The sequence below is a fragment of the Accipiter gentilis genome, chromosome 1 (genome assembly GCF_929443795.1).
Source record: "Accipiter gentilis chromosome 1, bAccGen1.1, whole genome shotgun sequence".
NCBI lineage: Eukaryota > Metazoa > Chordata > Aves > Accipitriformes > Accipitridae > Astur > Astur gentilis.
The window spans coordinates 33,976,260-33,998,639 of NC_064880.1; the positions used below are offsets into that span (position 1 = coordinate 33,976,260).

Sequence of the window (22,380 nt, forward strand, 5' to 3'; positions counted from 1 at the left end):
AGGAAAAAAGTGTGAGAAACAGCCCTGCAAACCACCAAGGTCAGTGAAGAAGGAGGGGGAGGAGGGGCTCCAGGCGCTGGAGCTGAGATTCCCTCGAAGCCTGTGGGACAGGCTGTGGTGAAGCAGGTATTTCCCTGCAGCCTGTGGAGGAGCATGCTGGAGCAGATACCCATGCTGCAGCCTGTGGAGGACACCATGCTGGAGCAGGTGGGTATCTCTTGAAGGAACTGTGGCACGTGGAGAGCCCACGTTGGAGCAGTCTTATCCTGAAGCCCTGCAGCCTGTGGGAAGGACCCACGCTGGCACAGGGGAAAAGCGTGAGGAGGAAGGAGCAGCAGAGAGGAGCTGGTATGGACTGACCCCAGCCCCCCATTCCCCATCTTTCCTGTGCCATTTGGGGAGGGAGGAGGTATAGAAGTTGAGAATAAAGGAGTGAAGTTCAGCCTGGAAAAAAGACGCGATGGGGGAGAAGGTCTTTGAGGTTTTGTCTTCATTTCTCACCATCCAGATCTATTTTAATTGGCAATAAATGTTTTTTCCGTAAGTTGAGAGTCTGTTTGGCCGGTGACGGTAATTGGTAAGTGATCTCCCTTGTCTCCATCTCGAGGCATGTGCTTTTTCAGTTTGTTCTCCCGCCCTTCCTTTTGAGGAGTGGGAGGGAGAGAGCCGCTGGCTGGCAGTCTGGCAGCTGGCCAAGGTCAGCCCACCACAGTCTTGTGTTAGCAAAGGCTGCAACATGTACCAATGCCAGCAAGCGGGACTGGATTTCATTTTGACTCTGTTCATAAAATTGGTTTATTCTGAAGATATTGCGCCCATGGGTGTTAACTGTGCTCTCACTGTACAAAATAGAAAGCTAGAAAGAAGTGATCTATTATTGTTTGTTGGAATTTAATCAATTTATTCTCTTTAGATCTTTTGAGAATGTAGCTGGCCTCAGAGAAAGTGCTGTAACTTTGGGGAGAGTATGCTGTATTTTTTGTATAAATCTAAAATCCTTCATCGTCATTTCCTTAATTATGGACAATAGCACCACCAAAGTTACAATTAAAGATCAGGAAGATGCAAGTCAGGAAACCCAAAAAGGGAAAGACTAAATAAACTTCAGCCCAGTTGCTTTCTGCTTGTGCATATGGCTTTAAATATAGAATGTGTTCATGTAGTACCTGTCTAATAGTATAGTATAAACATTAATTTAGCAAGCATAATATAAGCCACCAGATGGAGTAGCGTTGCCATCAGAAATGAAACGAGAAATAGAAAGGGCTTGTTTTTTCTTTCTACTTTTGTATACAAGTTGCAAGTTTTTTTAAGGTACTGTACCAACTTGATGCATAAATCCGTATGTTACAAGTTGTAACCCTTGACTGCAGTACATAGCTGTGTTAATACATTTCTCTCTTTTTCACAATAAGGTGTGTTTTAACTTAATGTTTATGCTAGGGAAAGAGGGAATGTTTTTCCTTTTTCTCTTGCTGTGAGGTTTGCATTAACCTGAGTTGACAAACTGTATGCAAATTTAATATATTTTTTCCTCCTTTAATTTTTTTTTTCTTTACCTCATAACTTGTATCCATTTGACATGTCGTTACTGGTAGCTAATATTCTATTAAGTATCTGACAATTAATTCAAATACTTCTTGCTACAGTGCTTTAGAATTAGAAAAGAGGCAGAAGATGATTATGCCAAAAGCTTTTATTTGGGGATTTTTGTTGCTGTGGCCCTCTATTTTCTGTTTCTTTTTTTCTCTTGTTCTCCTAGGATCTTCTTGCACAAGAGCCTAAAAGCATTTAAAGTTTGCAGAATGAAAAGATGGCACAGGCAATGCTATTGCCACCAGGATCTGACAGCTTCTTCTATTTCACCAAAGAATCTCTTGCAGCTATTGAAAAACGTATTGCTGATGAAAAATCTCATTGTGGCAAAGATGAACATAAAGATGATGGCAGTCATGAAGAAAATCACCCAAAGCCAAGCAGTGACTTGGAGGCAGGAAAAACACTACCATTTATTTATGGCGATATTCCTCCAGGAATGGTATCTGAGCCCCTGGAGGACCTGGATCCATATTATATTAATAAAAAAGTAAGTGTTTTATATTAAGAGTGTAATTAGAACACACCTCTTGAAGTATAAAGCGATAAATGCTCTGGTATGGAGGTAATCAGAAGCCCTGGTTGAAAGTGTTATGCAGTATGTGATACCATGTTAATTATTTTGAATACATAAGAAATATGACTTTAACTCTTCTGCTTACGTTACTTTTTTTTTTTAAAAAAAAGAGCTTTTCTTTTAATATCTAAGGTTTCCTTATGAAGATATTTTGAATTAGTAGACTTTGCATTAGATGTCCTTTAATCTTTTCAAATCTGATTGAATGCTGAAGCATTTGAAAACTTTCTCTCTGTCTGGCTACTCTGTTCCTGGGGTTTCTAGGAAACATAGACAGTACCTGAGATCTAGCTGAGTAGGGTAGTGTTTGGACAAAGTGCTTGTTCAGTCATCTGCCAAAACAATCGACTGTCAAACATTCCTTGAAATCTCATAGAAATATTTGTTTTACAAAAAGATAAATGTAAAACTCTATTTGACTAGGGTGGGACATAAGAAAAAAAATAATATTATCACATATTGCCAGCTTCATGTGATGTGATTTCTATGGATTGGTAACAGCTTGTGTCAGTTACAGATGTGGGTTTGTTATGCTAGAGTTTGCTTCAGGACCACTGCAACTGTTCTGAGTCTAATGGGGAGGATTTGATTTTTCTGACCTGTTATGTTTTTCCTGATGATTTTAATACCAATTCCCCAGCAAGTAATCGCTCCCTGCAGTGCCCCATGAAGAACATGAAGACAGTACACTGGTAGGACAATTTGAGGTCCTATGCCCTCCGTAATAGTATGTTACAGAGCAAAGAAGTTCTTGAAAGTCTTTGCGTCATTCCTCTTAGAATCACTTTACATCTGCATGGATGCAAAGTTTTCCCAGAAATTTTTTAAAAATGTTTTGGTTTTGTTTAACGTGAAAGAGGATTTGTGGCTCAGTATCAGTTCAGCAAAACAGTATAAAAATAACATTCATATGAGTAGCCTCACATTCACTGCTCGTACAGGACTAAGTGTAAAGACTAAAACTGTACTTTGTGTTTCAATATTGGGTCTATGTTATAGGACCAATATAGATGTGAAGACAAAATCTAAATTTATATACACGTACTGTAACGTGACTCAGTTTCTTCTATAGATATAATGATAACAAAAGCAGAAAAGAGCAAGGGTGATGACTTTAGCAAGTACAGATGAAGATGTTTTTATGCAGGTGTGAAGTGGAATGCTGTTCAGAATGAAAGCAAAATTGAGTTTACATTCAAAAGGCAGTACAAAATAAGAAGTGAATGGTTATTTTATTGTGCAAATCAATAAAATGCTTGTTGAATTAAAAACATGGAACAGGTTCTTGAAATTAAGTACTGCATAATCAACAGATTGTTATCTTGCGTGTAAGTGACCAAAGAGCTATATTACCTTTGTAAGAAGCAACTAAGTTAAAGCAGTGTTTTTTCTAGTACAGAACGTTGATGACTAATAATCAGATGTAGGTTTTTTTAGTTTAGTTTTTGTTGTTTCAACTTCACGAACGCTACTGTCAAATGATCTATTTCTTTTACAGTGGAATATCATTAGAAAACAGAAAGATTCCATGTTAAATCCTGCTTATTTCCACATAGTACCCTTTTGGGAGAATGATCTTAAGATGTAGATTGAATTAAGATTTCATTAGATGACATTTCCATTGTTTCTCCTAGTCAAAATAAAAAATGGTTGCGTAAATGGTACCAGCAATGACTGCACAGGCAATAAAGGCAGTAAAGTCTTTAAAAGCCGAGGGTGTCTCACCTCAGAAGCAGTTTTGAAGTGCTGAAATAGTTAAATAGTTGCTCATAAGTGCCCAAAAGTGGTTAGTTAGGTGCTTTGTTTTGCATTGCCAGCTTTGATCTGAAGTGCAGGTAATACAGCTGGATTAATTTTAACTGTTAAAAATGACAAATTTTTAATTATATTTTTAATGTAATTACATAATCCTGGAAAATCCTGAAAGGAAGATTTTGTTTAAGAGGACAGAGACAAAGAATATATGGTGTTCATTTTTCATTGCTCGTGAAAATTTAGACTCTGATATTTGCTTGTATAATTCTACTGAAAAGAAATTTGGCTACTTATGTCTGTCTAAGTACAGCCTCTATTTATGGCAAGGTTGCTAACATGTATCCTTAATTTCCTATTTCCTATCTTTCCCCTGCTCCTTTTGTGTTTTGGGGGTTTTTTTTGGTGGTGTTTGTTGGGTTTTTTTTATTTTATTTATTTTTAAAGACATTTATAGTACTGAATAAAGGGAAGACAATCTTCAGGTTCAGTGCCACACCTGCCTTGTACCTTTTATCTCCTTTCAATATTATTAGAAGAACAGCTATTAAGATTTTGGTTCATTCATATCCTTTTCAAGTGGTTTCTTGAAAATTATTACTGGTCTTTTCAAATATTTAATACCACTGGGTTTTCTTGTTTAGTGTTTAAATATTTTCCTGCCCTTAATTCTTTCTCTCAAAGTGAATCAGCGCTAAGGTTTGTCACTTTAACCCTCTGATTAAATTCAGAGGAAGAGATGCACAGCACGTATACCTAGATTACAGAATCAGTGATATAGCCATCGTTATTGTGAAACATCTTTGCATTATTTATGACATTGCTAGTGACAGTAAACTGATTTGTATCATATATGTTGTCAGTATTCTATAGCCTGGTCCATTCTTCATGTTTTGTGTGATGCAAATTAAGCATTAAAAAAGAATATGTTCCTTAACTACAGTCAACATTGTTCAGCATGCTCATTATGCTCACTATTTTGACAAACTGTGTATTTATGACATGGAATAACCCTCCAGACTGGGCAAAGAATGTAGAGTAAGTATACTTAAATTAGCTAATAATTTTCTAAGTGGTTTAATAATGAAAAGCTAAATTAGGAGCTAGACCATGTAGTTTTACTTACCCTTGTGTGTAACACCAGTATTCTCCTTTCTCTAGGCTAGAGTTTGGTCCTAGCTGCAACTCAAAGCAGCATAGACCTGCAAGCTTTAGGAAGGAAAGAAGCTGTGATATTGTTAACCTTTTTCTCTGAACAAAATTGATTAATACTCTTGTTCAGAATGTTTGTATAAGTAATGTTTTTATGCATTCTCCCTCTTGAGCTGTTCCTTTAGCATTTTTATTAAAAAAAGAAGGGGGGGAGGGGGGAAGAAAATAGACATTCAACATGAAACTGCTGCTTTTCAGTGTGGAAGATGCTTTCTGTAGCCCCTATGAAGCACCCTAATTTTGAGTAACAAAATCTAAAAATGGGACCCACGCCCCCCTTAAAATACCTCTGCTGATGATTATTGTTTGACATTCTCAAGTCTACCTGGTCAGCCATCAAGTAACTTTAGTAAACACTAGGTTTCACTTACCCATGGATTTTATTTCTGACATAGCAACCATGCTGAAATTTTTATTTTAGCAAAAATATTTTCTTTATGTTAGTCATGATTATTATTATTCGTGCTGAAATTTCAGAACTTTATATGACAGAAACTACAAAAATATGTTTCAGATAAAATAAATAAACAAAACCAATTACCTTGCAGAAGAATGGTGGGAAAACAGTGATAGTTTATGTGAGTTTGTAACTGCTTTTACAGTGCATGCACTAATCACTGTTTTTGAGTGATTTTCCTTTATGCCTGTGATGATGTATTACTGAACAACAATCTTTAACTTTTGGATGTTTTCTCATAGGTACACTTTCACTGGAATTTATACTTTTGAATTTCTGGTAAAAATCCTTGCAAGAGGCTTCTGTATAAATGATTTTACTTGCCTTCGTGACCCCTGGAACTGGCTTGATTTTGTTGTCATTTCCTTTGCGTAAGTATATGATTTTTTTAAAGTAAAATACCAGTTAGAACTTTTTTTTGAACCTGTAATAATTTGTTTGGGTTATCTTAGCTCATTTAAAATGAATTGTAGTTGAATTGTGTTTCAACTTATTCCGTTTTATTATTTTACAGTAATGTAGCACACAGCAGAATTAGTGGACCATCCCACAGTACAAAAGAGAAGTTGCCACTGAACAATTTTAAATACTATTTAAATAATAAATCGGGGAAATACATTTCATTTTTAATTTGCGTTCAATGGAAGTACTCAAGGGTGTGTTTCTTAGGGAAAACTTAATTGAAACAGGAAAATATGAATGCAAGTCTTTCACTTAAAAGTTGCCCCTTCCAAAAAGAAATAGTCTGGATTACAGGTCCAGGTCAGTAGTGTACACTCTACCTTAATTCTGAATAACTGTGATTTAATCCTACAGGTATATAACAGAATTTGTAAACCTAGGCAATGTTTCAGCTCTTCGAACTTTCAGAGTATTGAGAGCTTTGAAAACTATTTCTGTAATCCCAGGTAAGAAGTAACTGTGTAAAATGGTAGGCGCTCTGCATCACTTGTGTTTAATTTTTGTGTGCTGTCATTGTGTTTGTGTGTGGAATCCCTCACTACAGATATGTGACAGAGTTTGTGGACCTGGGCAATGTCTCAGCGTTGAGAACATTCAGAGTTCTCCGAGCTTTGAAAACAATATCAGTCATTCCAGGTGAGAGCTAGGTTAAACACTGAGGCTGACTGAAATTCCACAGAAGCTGAACTCATATTTTAACAGAAGCATCCAGGTTTTAGTCTTAACTTCAATTTGATTCTCTTTTCTAATTCTCAAAGACACTCAGCCTCAGAGTTTAATACATTCTTGCATGAGAAATTGAATTACATAGCCTGTGTATATTTCCATTTCATGATGTCAAGTTTTCTTTCCCACATTAAGGATCAAAATTAACTCTTTTTATTTTTCTCTTACTAATATGAATGTTACTATTTATCAAAAACATTTGGGATTGAATATATAAGTCTGTTGTAAAAGTTGAATCACTGACAAGGAATAAGTTAATCAAGAGTAGCATGGGAATTGCATGATGTGTTTATTACCTTAAGATGCCTGTCTTCACCAAACCCCACCTCCAGTTGAATAGGATGCAATAGAATGCAATCATTAAAATTTCTACTACAATGCAATTGTGTTCTGGTTTTGTTTGCTGTTATAGAACCAATATATCATGTGTTGGAATAGAACACTGGCAAAGGTTTGGAGCAAGAGGCATCAAGAAGAAAATAAAATGAACAGTCTTCTTTACATGTAGTTTACATGTATAGAGAGCATGAATAAAAATTTACTTCTTCATTGGAAGAGCAGGTGCTTTGGAATGTGTACCATTCAATCCCATTCATATTTTTAGATTAATTTGTCAGGAACGATGAGACTTACTGGTACCTTTTTCCTTTGGAAAATATTTTAAGGCTATTTTTGTGAAGCTGTGCATGGTATTTAATAGTGTGTTGGAGTAGTTCACATTGCATTTTAGCTTGGGTAAATATTTAATATTATAATAAAAATCTGCCTCTGTTTGCAGGCTTGAAGACTATTGTTGGAGCCTTAATTCAGTCTGTGAAGAAGCTCTCAGATGTAATGATTTTGACTGTGTTTTGCCTGAGTGTGTTTGCACTAATAGGACTGCAGCTGTTCATGGGCAATTTGAAGAATAAATGCTTGTTATGGCCATCAAAAAATTCAACATCTTTTGAAAAATACCTAGCTCCGTACTTTAATGGTACAGTGTTTGATTGGACGGCATACATTGAGAATGAAAGTAAGAAATACTGTTGTAACTTGTTAAAATTTTTTGTGTATAAACACACACATGCACACATAAGATCACCATTTCATACTATAGGCTAAAGATAAAAATTCAATTAAATAGGATGACAAAGAGTAGGAATTTTTGTGTATTGCATCTCAAACTCATACAGACATGATTGTTCTTTCCATTAACTGCACTTAGAAACAAACATATTTATTAGGTTAGTTTGGTTTTAGATTCACAGAATTGTGCAGGTTGGATGGTCTGGATGACTGTGGAGATCCTAACTGCTGCTCAGCTGCAGGTCCAGTTAGAGCAGACTGCTCAATGCCATGTCCAGTCAAGCTTTTAATATCTCCAAGGTTTGAGATACCACAGCCTCTCTGCACAGCCTGTTCCAGTTTTTGACAAGACTCACGGTAACTTTTTTTAATATCAGTTCAGAATTTCCCATGCTCAAGTTTTGGCTAGTCACCTCTTATACTTCCAGTGTGCACCTCTGAGAAGAGTCAGGCTCCATCTTCATTACAGCCTTTCATGTTATACTTGCAGGTAGCATGAAGATTCCCCCCCCCCTTAGCCTTCTCAAGGCTGAACAAAACCAATTCTCTTAGCCTCTCCTTGTATCTTTAGGTTTTAAATAAGACAGAGAAACACTAGATAAATAACACAGATTTCCTAGTTAAGATGTAGTTTTATTATTAGGTAGAGGTAAGAAAAGAAACCAGTTGTTCTCTGTGAAATAAAGAACTCACTAGGCAAGTAGAGATTCTGGTAGGGAAGGAGATGGTATTCATCTGTAGGTGTGGATCCTCCTAATATATTTTTCAGCATATCATATGCTGGTCAGCTGTGACTGAGTGTGATACCTTCTAGTGACGTTTCTTCACATCTGTGCATTTTCATTTATTAAGGAACAAGGCCAGATTCACTTTTTGAAAATATGTGCGCAGATCTTGGATCCACATGTCAAAGTATTGGCACTGGCATTTAGACCAGTATCTGAACATTTCGAGTTTTGGCCAGCTCTAAAGATATTATAGAAGTAATAGGATTATAAATTTCCTGACATTGTATAAGCACTGTTCTTGAATGGTAGGATTTGGGCATCACTAGATCTGATTTAAGTGTTTGTTTTAGAATCCTCCTATCTTCGTCCTGTGGGTTGTTTCTGATTATTTAAATATTACAATAGCTTTTTACCCTGTGAAAACCAAAGCTTTTTGTCAGCTTGAAAGGTACATTGAGGATATGAACTGAGGATGACAGAAGATTAGTTTAGTTTGGATAAGAGTTTTTTCCAGAACTCTCTCTGTTTTCTAGATCTCAGTGCCTGGCTATCCTCGTGGTGAAAAGTTTCTCCTTATATCCAGTCAGAAACTCTCTTGTTTCAAATTATGCCCATTTTCTGTCATTCTCCTGCCACGCACCAGTGAGAAGAATTTGGCTCTGTCCCCTTGATAACCTCCTTGGAGTTGCTGGGTGCTTTCTACCAACTCCCCCCACAGCCTCCCCTTCTCCAGGCTGAGCGAGGTCAGGTCCCTCAGCCTCTCCTCACAGGGTCAGTGTTCTAGTCACCTCATGACTTTGGTGACTCTCTGCTGAACTTGCTTTGCTCCACTTTATCAATGTCAGTCTTGCATTGGGGGGGCCAAACGTGGACACAATAGTCCAGGTACAGTCTAATGAGTGCTGAGCTGAGGGGGACGGTCGCTTCCCTCGCACTGCTAGCTGTGCTGCTGTTCATGCAGCCCGGGAGGCTGTTGCCCTTCTTGGCTGCCAGGGCACACTGCTGGCTCACCTTCACCTTTCTGTCCGCCAAGACCGCCAGTGCCTTTTCTCCAGAGCTGCTTCCCAGCTGGTCAGCTCCCAGCCTGTACCACTGCAAGGGGCTCTTCCTTCCCACGTACACAACTCTGCATTTGTCTCTGCCGAATTTTATGTCTCTCCTGTCAGGCCATTCCTCCAGCCTGCCTAGGTCCCTCTGAATGGAGCCTGCCCTCACTCATATCAACATCTTCCCCAATTTGTTATCATCTTTCTTGCTGTATTCTTTTTTCTTTTTTTTTTTTTTTTTTTAAAGACAGCACAGGTGTTAATCATTAATAACAAAAGATATTCCTTTATTTCTGAAGTCTACCACCTTCTAATTAAAAGAAAAATTCTGTGAAGTTGTTTGTAGGACAGCAGCTGTTACAACACTGCCATTGGAACATCCATCTACCTGTAAATGCTACCTTCATATTTTCAGTCACAGGATGTGCTAGTTAATGTTTCTCTGACTTCAAAACTGTGAGCCAGCCATTGTAAATAGTTCCATTTTAAGTAAGATAGGCTTTAATTGTCTGATTACAATCTACCTACTGAATAAGAGAAGGAATTTTAAGCTTTGTACTTTCTCTCATTTACTGAACATCAGATTTTGGAAGGATATTCAGTGTTTGCTATGACTCAAGAAGAGAATATGCAATTTATGGTGTTCTAATCATTGTTCTAGGATTTTATTTTTACATTGTGTTTTTATTTTATTCTTCAGTTTTGCAGCTTTACTTACCAGTATGGATGTGCCAGTATTTGAACCCATTATTGGAAAAATATGGATGGGAGATTATGAACATTCAAACCATGATAACTTGAATGTAGGTTCATCCTCACAAAAAAGAAAAAAAAAACCACTCCTTTGGTTTATAATCATGCTGCTTCCTATTTTTTCTTTAGATCATTTCTATCGCATAGAAGGACAAAAGGATTATCTACTTTGTGGCAATAGCTCAGATGCAGGGTAAGGTACACTGAAAATTACATACTACCTGTCTAAACAAAATGTGAAAACATCACTCTAAACTTAAAAAGCTAATTTAGCTGCCTAACTTCACAATCAGTAATGTGGTCACAGTTCATAGTAAGTAAACACTTGAATGAGTAAAATGTTGAATGAGAAAATATTTTATTGTAAATTTCTTTTAAAAACTCTTAGGTAACTAGAAAATTCCATTTCAGCACATAGATATTGCATTACCAATGTCAAGAACATACTTCTTTATCATGGATTTCATGCCGTTTCTCATCTCTAAAATAGGCATGAGGCACTGGGACTTAGGACTGCCTTTTGGGAAGACATCTTCAGGATTCTGTTTGTGGGCTGCATGCATGGCACTGTCTTCCTCTCTCTTTGTGACAATTCTTTGTAAAAAAAAATCACATAATTCTATATTCTAATGATATATCAGTCCATCCCTTGGTTTTCGTTGGTTATGTCTTTAAAACAGGTGTACTTAAATCTTTTTTGGTAAACATTTTGTGTATATATGTGCCTAACTATAAGATAATTTTATGTGTGTGTGTAAATATGCATCAAATGTACATGCACATATAAGAAAAGAAATCTTTATAGAGTTTTTCTGTAGAGGTTTTGGAGGCAAGAACCTCCTCTATCCTTCAAGAATGCAATAACTGAAACAGGGTGCCTACAGTTGATATCAGGATTGGATCACCTGCTATCAAAACTGATTTGTACAGTTTCAGGAGATAAAAGTATCACTATGATGGTTATTTGCTGTTGAGGAATTGGTGTAATTTGTTAATTTGACTTGACTAATTCACAAACCTGAAGAAACCAAGAAATCTGATATGCCAACCCTGCTGACAGACAAAATTCAGCATAAAATATGTATACTGACTTTCTTTTGCATGGAAGTACTGACTTTATGGAATCTCTGTTAAGTAAATATATTGTTTCCATAGAAGAGGTATCTCTAGAGGTAATAACAAATTGTTGGGAATAAGCTTTATTTTGTGTATAATGGTAAAAGAAGGTAGGAAGAAAGATCTTCATTTACTTCTTTGCTCTTTTCTGGCTTTTTTTAAAGAACACTCTTTTCATTTCCTCACTGATTTTTAAAATGTAAGCCACAAAGAGCAGCCCCCTTCGCAGATTAGATCTAGTGAACCTTCATTAGAAGCTCAAGGTACAATAATTTAAAAACATTTTAGTGTTAGTTGATTTTTTTATATACATTGCTTTACTTTTTTTTTTCTTTTTTTTTTTTTTTCCCCTCCTAGTAAATGTCCAGAAGGGTTTATTTGTGTGAAAGCTGGTAAAAACCCCAACTATGGATATACTAGCTTTGACACATTCAGTTGGGCTTTCTTGTCACTGTTTCGACTGATGACACAGGACTACTGGGAAAATCTTTATCAGCTGGTAAGTGTACAGTAAAAATTGTGGTTAATATATTATTGGCCCCAAATCAAACATGGAAAGGCTATTCATATTTATATTACATACCATTGCTATTGTTGGCAATTGAAAATGAACAGTATTTATGAAAGGAAGCAAATTCAGTTGCAGAATTAAGCAGACATGGGCACTTACTACAGAATCTCACATGACTTCTGAAGAGGCACATGAGGGTTTTTTGATCCTTTATTTAATTTTTACAGCGCGTATTTCATTTTGTGCCTCATTAAAGATCTTATTTTCAAAAACTTTAATATTGAGTTTAAACTGTAAAAATATTCTGACAGCAAAATCTGAATCTTAATTTCTGTACTTTGAATCCTGTTTTTGATAACTAAGAATTCATGTCTTGATACGAATTACTTTTCTTACCATAGCTTTTCACTATATTGTGTGATAATCTGTTAATTATAATAAATATTATCTTTTAATTATGTAATCAGTTGTGCCATCTTTAATTCTTTTGGTTATTTCAACGGGAAAGCATGCTAATAGATGCTAAGCATCCAACCTGTGATGTGTGATTTACATTAATTACTCTGATCCCACATCCTTTTCAAGATTATTAGGCATTAAAAGAGGTTTGTCTCAAAGCAGCATGATCCTTAAACGTGTTTTTCACATACATGAATGCTCCCTTTATTTTGATTACTTTGTAATTCAGAAAGCTTGTATGGTCTTATTACAGAAGGAAGAAAACTCAATAAAAGTTTTGTACTTTTCAACTTCAGTAAATGCTTATGAACTGCAGAACTGATGCATGTCTTCACCAGATGGATCGTTTCTCTTTTTCTCTTGTAGACGCTACGAGCTGTTGGCAAAACATACATGATATTTTTTGTTCTGGTCATTTTTCTGGGTTCCTTCTATTTGATTAACTTGATTTTGGCTGTCGTTGCCATGGCCTATGAAGAGCAAAATCAAGCAACTATGGTTGAAGCAGAACAGAGGGAGGCAGACTTGCAGCACATGCTTGAACAGCTGAGGAAGCAGCAAGAAGAAGCTCAGGTATTTTCTAATGAGTCTTTGAACTTTAGTATCTTCCTTTGCATGCTATTGGTTCAAAACAAAAACAATAATTAACGTATTAAAAAAAGGCATTCTTTTACATACCTCACAAGTGCTTCAGACTACATTCTCTGTGGCTTTTTATTGCTGTTTAGATGTATAATGTTTAAAGCATTAATGAATTTCTGACCTGAGAACAAAAAGTACTCCCCAAATCAGAATAATAGTTTAAAAATAGTTATTTCTTATCTAGGGGTAGTATCTAGTAACCTGTCGTGATGATTTTCCAACTTCTCAGCTTAGAAATAATTGCAATACTTGTGAAATACTTGTCAAGCCTTGATTAGAGTTGAAAATACTTTTATCCATAAATTTCTGACTACTTTTTGCTACTTGTGTTACCACCAGTGAATGGAAGACTGGGAGTAGTACTCCAAAGATTTTTCCTAACAGCAACTTAAGGAAGCTGTTACTTACAATAACAGTTAAAATTAGTTTACTAAATTGATACAGACTGAAGTATGACTCTGTTTAGCTCTTTTGTTTGCAATTATATTTACTGTAATTAATAAATTTTATTAATTTTCAAGTATTTTCTATTGTACTTTGTGGCAGAATGCTGTAAGCAATGTGGGCTGACTCCATGATATGGATGCAAAGTAGAACTCTGTTCAAACAGCGACTTTCATAATTGCCCTTTTATTTTAATTCATATTACAGAATTCCATTTGCAGTTTTGCACAGGTCCATCTAGGTTTTTGTCACACATCCAGAAGTAATTTGATATAAATCTTAGGAACAAGGATTATAGCTTTCTTTAAGAAATGGTGTGATTTGTAAAGCATCACATTAAATAATTGCTGTGGCAGGCAATAGCAGCAGCTGCAGCAGAGATGACCGAGTACAGCGGTGAAAGTGGGATTGATGGACCCTCAGATAGTTCTTCAGATGCATCCAAGCTTAGCTCAAAAAGTGCCAAAGAAAGGAGAAATAGAAGGAAGAAAAGAAGGCAGAGGGAGCTCTCTGGAGAAGAGGATGACATGAAGGATGAAAAGCTTCCAAAATCTGAATCAGACGGCAGTATCAAAAGGAAAGGTTTCCGTTTTTCTTTTGATGGGAACAGACTTGCTTATGGGAAGCCGTTCACATCACCCCACCAGGTACTGTGAATAATGCACTTGTTATTTTGGGGGTTTGTGAGACAACGGTAATATCCAACAAACTAATGATGCATTGTTTTAAATACTGACTTACTGTTGGTATTATTTTCTAGAGTGTACCTAAACAAACGTTTTGGTCTCTCTCATTTTATTGTTTAGTATCTGGTGGGTCTTAACATGTACAGCAGCATTGCATTTTCCCCAGAAGTCTGAGAAATCTACCTAAGGCACTGTATTAAAAATAACAGTGACAGATTTCTGGGGAACATGAATTGTTATTTTTTTTAATACATAGACATACATTTTGTATATTTAAAATCTTCAGCCGGTCATTTTTTTGTTTCCTTTGCAGTCTTTACTGAGTGTTCGTGGCTCCCTGTTTTCTCCCAGACGTAGCAGCAGAACAAGTCTTTTCAGTTTTAGAGAATATGGAAGAGAGATAGGATCTGAAAATGACTTTGCTGATGATGAGCACAGCACGTTTGAGGATAATGGGAGCAGAAGAGGTTCTCTCTTTTTGCCGCGCAGACATGGTGAACGCCGCAGTAGTAACATTAGTCAGGCTAGTAGATCATCAAGAAAGCTGACAGTGTTTCCAGTGAATGGGAAGATGCACAGCACTGTGGATTGCAATGGGGTGGTTTCCTTAGTGGATGGACCACCACGTCTGTTGTCGCCTACTGGACAGCTTCTGCCAGAGGTGGTAATAGATAAACCAACAACCGATGACTATGTAAGAAAGTTTTAAATTACTCAAGATTTCATGACTTTTCTTCGTTGTACCAGGCAATGTTTTAATGGAATGAAATGCTTCAAAAATACTTGAGAAGTTGTGAATGCTTTTGCATATCTTACTGTAATGAAATGGGGTTACAGTGATTCACTCAAAAGTGAGAGGCTGAAGCATGAAAATGGAAAGAGAACAAAGTAGCACATTTTTATATACCTGCAAAGCAAGGATATGAATGCACCTGCATAGTGAATCAAATCAGTAATGTTCCATTGCTAAATCTGTTTTAGAACCCAAAACAGGGTGCTCAGCTTTCTAAACATTCTGCATATTATTATTTTGGTTTGATTTTTTTTTCTTTCTTTATGGTTTTAGCCTCCCTTTAAATGTATTTCCTAATTGTCTGTCAATAATCTTCTGGTTCTACTTTTTTCCCTCATCTGTATATTTGGTATTGTGCAAATGTAGCATAGCCTTTGAGATTATGTTGATGTTTTAGAAACTCTGAAACCTTTCTTTTTCTCCTGTCTCTCAGAGATGATCTGAGTTTTTCACTTCCTAGGATCAGGGTATAATTAAAAAAAAAGTAGTACATGCAAATTCATCCATTTCTCCCTCTGATCAGTTTTCCCTTTTCCCTCAGTCTGCTTCAGGAATGGAGCAGAGGGATCCATTGCATGTTTTTTTCTAGAAACCTTCTTTTATTGAAACAAAAATTTTTACACAGGTCACAGCATCTGAAAGTACATCAGCCAGATTCCTTCCAGTTTATAATCTTCTCGCAGTTAATTATACTTTCATTTTCATGCATTCATTTAATTTACTGGAAGAAAATCTACTCATGCTCATACATTCAAAACGTTTTTATAATTGAGGTGTATTCAATGATATAACTATAACACAGCTTTCAAATTTTTTAATAAAACACTTTCAATTTTTGGTTAGTTAAATCAGACTTGTTTCTTCAGTTGAAATTAATAAAATTAATCAGACATTATAGCTATTCAATGTAAAAGATACCCATTCAAAACTAATTTAAAGGATATAGAGATCAAGACTGATCTATAAAAAATACTTTTGGAGTAATTGTTATTGCAGAAGACTTCCTAGCATGAATCACGTGTTTATAATATCTTGTGACTGAACTAGTTTAAAAGTGAAATATTGGTAGAGAAAGCATGAAACTAGGAATTTTTCCGATTCCAGTGCTGCAACAGTCTTTGTTTGTTTCTTTGATTATGGCCTCCTCCAAAATTTCTTTGTGTCTAATGTGGAGTTAATGGTAGTTAACTGTAATGCAATGGTAATCTGGGAACTAAATATCAAAGTCTTTTTTTTAGTATTTTGTAAGTATTAACAGTATTCAGAAGTATAAGGAGAAAATAGCCATTTAAAAAAAATATTAGGCTTATGTTATATGTATAATGGAAAAAAATCTGATGTAATAGCACTAAATACAAAGCTTTATATATTATGAATTCATTGAAACTGAAGAGTCTTTCTGATACCTGTTTTGCAGTATTTCTAAAGCTGAATTTAATTTATGCCCCCCTTTATTTTTATAGAGCACTACTACAGAAATAGAAATAAAAAAGAGGCGTGCAAGTTCATATCAAATACCAGTGGAGTTGCTGGAGGATCCCAGTTTAAGGGAAAGAGCCATGAGTATAGCTGGCATTATCACAAATACAATGGAAGGTGTGTTATAGCTACAGATGCGTGAACTTTCTTGACATAGTCTTAGACTTGCTTGAAGGTATTATATCACAGTGCAAATACAGAAGACAAAAAATATGTAGCCATTGCAAATACATAAGCTGAATAATAGAACAAAAGTGCATGTACTTAGTGAAAAAAGAATTGAAGGAATCTGATAAGAAGGCTAAACAAAGAAACACATTCTGTTTAAAATAGATAATCTGTATGTGTTTTATACAAGTTATTCATGATTAACAGTACAGTTATTAGAAGATATGCCTTGTGATAAATTTTCCACTAACTGTACTGTAAAAATGTTACAGAAGATTAAAGGCCAGGCCTTAGTTAATACAGAGAAGGAAATGTGTAGTAGGATTCTTTGGAACTGTGAAATTATTACTAGTGAAATTCTTGAAAAAACTTGAATAGTTTTCAAAAATGTGTTCATGGTGAAATTAATCTTATTTTTGCTGAAAATAAGTAATTAAACATTTGAGAGGACTGTGAAATTGGAAGTTTTACTGAGAAAACTATCCCTAAATGTAAGCATAAATAGTTTTGGGTTTTTTTTAAACAAGATCATATGATATTAAAAATAGAAAACTTTTTCAATTATTAGCTAAAAACTCCTGAGGTTTTTCTTCTAGTCTTCTAAAAATTATTTCAGTCAGCAGCAATATGTTAAGTTCCTGGAAATCTGAGGAGGTTCCTCCAAACATCCTTAACGGTTCCAGGGATAAAGATTAAAACTTGAAAGCGCAGGTAACCAAAAATTTATCTTCCAAAACTTGTTCACTGTATATTTCTTTTTTTTTGCCAGAACTTGAAGAATCCAGACAAAAATGTCCACCTTGCTGGTATAAGTTTGCCCACACTTTCTTAATTTGGAATTGTTGGGAACCCTGGTTGAAAGTAAAGAATGTAGTTGAATCTATTGTAATGGATCCACTTGTTGATCTAGCTATCACTGTTTGCATAATTTTAAACACCCTGTTTATGGCCATGGAACATTATCCAATGACTGACGAATTCAGTAATGTACTTAAAATAGGAAATCAGGTAAGTCCATCCAACTATATCCTTTGATACAGTTGGAACCTGGTGTCTCTTTGAAATAGAATTACTTCTATTATTTTTATTATCTCATCCCATAAAATAAAGGTTTAATTGTACTAAAAATAGTCTAAAAATACCATTTGAGATATGTTGTATATGAGGGTGATTTCTGTATTAAAAATTCTGCAAATAGAGTTTTCAACAACCAGAGTTCGAATGACACGAAACCAAAAGAAATCTGACTTGATTTTGTTTAGTATTGCAAAAAACATTGGAGCCAAATTAGATCCCTTCCTACTGTAAGTATCATTGATAACACAAGAAGAATTGGATATTATTTTGGATTATGATTTTGCACTCTTTTTTTTTTTTTTTTTTGTTATTTTTGTATTTCCATGAAGAATGTTGCTTTGATTGGTCCATAACAATTTGGAAGCTGAAGAATGTGTGACTTAATCCAAGAGTGTCTGTTGATATAGACTGTTCCCTAGTGGACACAGTCTGTAAGTTGAGTTTGGGGTGGTTGGTTTGTTTGTTTTATAATGTCAATAATACAGATCATGTTATGTGCTGTACTTCTTAACCTATGTTTATTATAAGTGGTAGTTCTGGTGATTATGATGTAGCAGAATAATAAAACAATTTGGTTATTAGAATATATGAAATTCTAGTACATGTTGGGAACGTGTTCAGGTTTAAGTCCCGAGTTGTTAATGTGTCAACTTTTACATTGTATGCTGATGTTTTTAGCTATTACAGACATAGTTGAAAGTTTTCACCTTAACCTGGAGTCAGAGATCATTATTGGTGGAATATAATCATGTCACGTTGCTGTTTATAAATAAGGAAGTATTTAAGGAGAAAGACAGGGAGGACAAATGGGTGAGGATCAATAGTTGTTGCAGAGGGCTGTCTTGTGATCATGCCTGCGTGTTTTACCCAGGAAACGCAACCATTTTTTCTTTTCATATGTGATGAAGTAGCTTAATATTCATCTAATTTTGAGCTGTGTGAGTATAAGTGTTCCTTCGTAATGATAAGAATTTGTGTTTACTCCCAGACAGCTAAAATGCCACTATTATACAGGTGTAGTCTCAGCAGTTGATTTCTTGTTTTTTGAACTGTGTAGCACTATCTTTTAAAGACTGTCAAATGATCCTGCCTTTTTTAAAGTCTGTTCATCTTTCTAGTAAAAGATAATAATTTATGCAGTTCTGTAGATACTGGTAGTCATAAATCTACAGGAAACACAATAAATTTATTTCAGAGGTGTTTTTTGCCTTCTGCCTCAGAAAGCCTCAGAGGCATTCGGAGGCAGAAAGGAGTTTTACTTCAAACATGAGCCTTGGTGTAACTGGCCTGTTTTTGGCAGCTAGAGAGAGAAGATATACTTACTGTATCTGTGAGTTCTCATGAAGACTTCACTTAATAGCACATCACTCTCCAGTTTATGACTAATTCATATGTTTCCACACACCTTCGTTAAAGCAGCTTCCATTGTGGCAAGAGCAACTGTTACTGTCTTGCTGAGGAAAGTTCCTTTAATTACATGGATGGCAGATGTGAGGAGCAAACAGGAGGTCTGTTAAGAATAGTTTATTCTTCACTAATCACTAAATGTATCTTGGGTTTAAACGTTAACAGTTATGCTACAGCTCATTTTGATGTTGCCACTTACCTTCTCGGTGAGCTTCAGCTTGTGATAATTTTCCTTTCTGACATCCTGCTGTAAGAGGGTTGTTACTTCTTAAGTTGTTCTTTATCTGCTGGTTCAACTTATTCATACTCATCTATAAAGTAACAATAAACATTCTTCCTTCAGGTTTTTACTGGAATTTTTGCAGCAGAAATGGTTCTCAAGATAATTGCCATGCATCCTTTTTATTATTTCCAAGTTGGCTGGAATATTTTCGATAGTTTTATAGTTATCCTTAGTTTGGTGGAGCTTTTTCTGTCAAATGTGGATGGATTATCCGTTCTTCGATCATTCAGATTGGTAAATAAATCAGTGATAATAATATATCTGCATTAATTAATGCATTATATTTGTATTTTAACTGTACTTATGTAAATAAGACACTTTAGTAATATGTACTTTTTTTGCTAAGCATCATAGAGTATCTCTGCAAGCATGTTTTACAAGATTATTTATGTTATCACTGAACAGTGTGTGCCATTTTATGATTCAGAAGAAACTAAGCATTTTTTCAAGGGAAAGAGCTGTAATTTTATTGTAATTGTTTTAACATGGGTGGGTAAAGCACAGTGAAGTGTACAATTTATTTAGTGCATATTGAGAGATATAAATAAATAAAACATTTGTAGTCTTCTGTCTACTTCCATATCTGGAAACTGCAAAAAGACTAGAAGTGTTCTTTTAAAATGTAGATTTACAAAATTCATATTTTTAAAAAAATAAATAAAAAATATTTTTCTTTCCCACCTTGGCAAAAAAGGAATACTTTATTTTATTAGAAAAATATTTTTCTTTTAAAAATGAGAAATGAACTATGAGACATTCCTTCCCTGTGGTGTCTTTCCATTTTGCATTTCCTTTTGCTTTTATCTGAAAACAAAATATAGTTAATACCTTTTTTATTTTGGGTGGGTTACGGGTGAGAAAGAGTATGAATTATACTTTTTCCCCTTTGTAAGCTGAAATGTTTGTCTTAGAGCTTGTGTTCGGCTTTTATTTCCAGAATGTGTGTCTTTCTGATACTTTTAAAATTTGTTGGAGGCAGTATTCTTTTGAAAGACCTCATTCTTCAAGGATTTTAGAATCCTTTATTTTCCTTCAGTAGAATCCTGTTGAGCTTTACTGTTTTTTTTAATTTGTTTCTGCACATAATGGTTGAGACATATGCCATGTTTAGAATTCACTATCTGAACAAATTCAACCAGTGTGCTTTTTCTTTCATGTAGAAAAGAATACAGGTATGCTACACAGAAAAAGAGCAGTCTAACATTTATTATGCTTTAAAAGTGTGAATTTTACGAAACTCCTGTTTCTGTGTAAGTTATGGTTGTTGGAATCATGTTGAAGTTTCTTCTTTTTGTTATGGCTGAGAGGCACTAGTTCATAATCTGTTTATTTCTATAGTGTTTTTATAACTACTGCAAATAACGTCTTTGTATTTTTGTTTTTCAGTTGCGAGTTTTCAAATTGGCAAAATCTTGGCCAACTCTAAATATGCTAATAAAAATTATTGGTAACTCAGTGGGGGCTCTGGGGAATTTGACCCTGGTGCTGGCCATCATCGTATTCATTTTTGCTGTGGTTGGAATGCAGCTGTTTGGGAAAAGCTACAAGGATTGTGTCTGCAAGATCTCTGACAACTGTGAACTTCCACGCTGGCACATGCATGACTTTTTCCACTCTTTCTTGATTGTATTCCGAGTGCTGTGTGGAGAATGGATAGAAACGATGTGGGACTGCATGCAGGTTGCAGGCCAACCCATGTGCCTTACTGTATTCATGATGGTCATGGTGATTGGAAACCTAGTGGTACGTAGCCAAAATAATTTGAGAATTCATTTAGAGAAAGAATGGTAATGGAATCAGTAATGAAGTTTTAGGCATTATTAGATGTGTTATTTAAATATGTATTTTATGATTTTGAATTTGTTACTAGTATGGGTTCTGAAATAGAGTTTTCTGTTTGTTGGATTTCTGATCCTATATAGAATCCTCAGCTTGGAGGATGGGCCCCCTCAGGGGTCTAGAGTGCAATTCAGAGGATGTGGGTGAGAGAGAGAAGCATCATGTGTTCAGGTTTTTGTGGACTACTCCTGGTTACCTAGAGAGAGGAGAGCAAGCAAAGGCTCCCCAGGTGTTGTGCTCCCAGGATGGGAATTTGCTGTTTGCAGAAGAGGACATAGCAGGCACTTTTCTCCCTAACTGATGAGGCATCACTTCCAATCACATGTAGCTAGGTTTTTTACTTTTTTTGCTCTCTCCTGTCTAAAAAACTGCTTTAACATTCTTAGACTCTGAAATCTAAGCCATTTTAAGCCCTGCTTGCTGCACAGCCAACTTTTTACATAAATGGGGTGAGGAAACTTGAATTAGAAGGCAGCAGTTCTGTGGAAAAAACAGGTTTAAATACTTAATGTTTTCTTTTACCTCTTCAGCTTTTTGCTTCCTATCTCTTAAGTGGTTTTTACAGACACTTTTAAAGCTGTCTGTATTATATCTTCTTCTTTTTCTCTTTGAAAGGAAAGCATCAGATCTGTACCCGTTTGTCCATTACCATGCATAAATGTATCTTTTTAAATATGTTTTGTATTTATTAACTCACCAGTATTTGAGGCCTTCATTGCTCCACCTTTTGCTCTGCTTTTCTCATTGCCTATTGAGTCTTCCTCTATTATTCTACATCTTTTCTTTAAGGCAACTGTCAGTAGCAAAAGAGATTTTAAATTAGCCATCCTGGAGTCATTCTTTAGGAATAAAATTTCTAACAACAGAAATAAGCTAATTATCTTTAAATCAGTCATGCATTACTACTAGTAGCACAGCCATTTGCTCCAGGATTTTCTACAATTCTGTTGTTTTATAATGAAGAGAACTGTGAAATTGGTTGACAAAACAAAACGTCCTCCTTAAATAGTTTTCTAAACCTGAAGATACAACTTTGTGGAATGAAGTAGCAATCTCTGAATTTTTCCACAGTATTTACTGTATTCTGATTTTATACCAT

The 22,380-nt window shown here is 35.4% G+C and overlaps 1 protein-coding gene across 1 annotated transcript in view; it reads left to right on the forward strand.

The window, feature by feature from the left end:
• LOC126045365 (sodium channel protein type 2 subunit alpha-like) overlaps positions 1–22,380 on the forward strand; it is a 77,529-nt gene that overhangs the window by 25,931 nt on the left and 29,218 nt on the right. The window contains 15 exon segments of the mRNA XM_049816396.1: positions 1,763–2,086; positions 4,373–4,491; positions 4,874–4,963; positions 5,837–5,965; positions 6,411–6,502; positions 7,561–7,797; positions 10,507–10,570; positions 11,851–11,992; positions 12,830–13,036; positions 13,906–14,196; positions 14,549–14,929; positions 16,492–16,624; positions 17,445–17,683; positions 19,503–19,676; positions 20,829–21,185. Of these exon segments, the coding sequence (XP_049672353.1) occupies positions 1,814–2,086; positions 4,373–4,491; positions 4,874–4,963; positions 5,837–5,965; positions 6,411–6,502; positions 7,561–7,797; positions 10,507–10,570; positions 11,851–11,992; positions 12,830–13,036; positions 13,906–14,196; positions 14,549–14,929; positions 16,492–16,624; positions 17,445–17,683; positions 19,503–19,676; positions 20,829–21,185 (2,928 nt within the window). The 5' untranslated portion in view covers positions 1,763–1,813.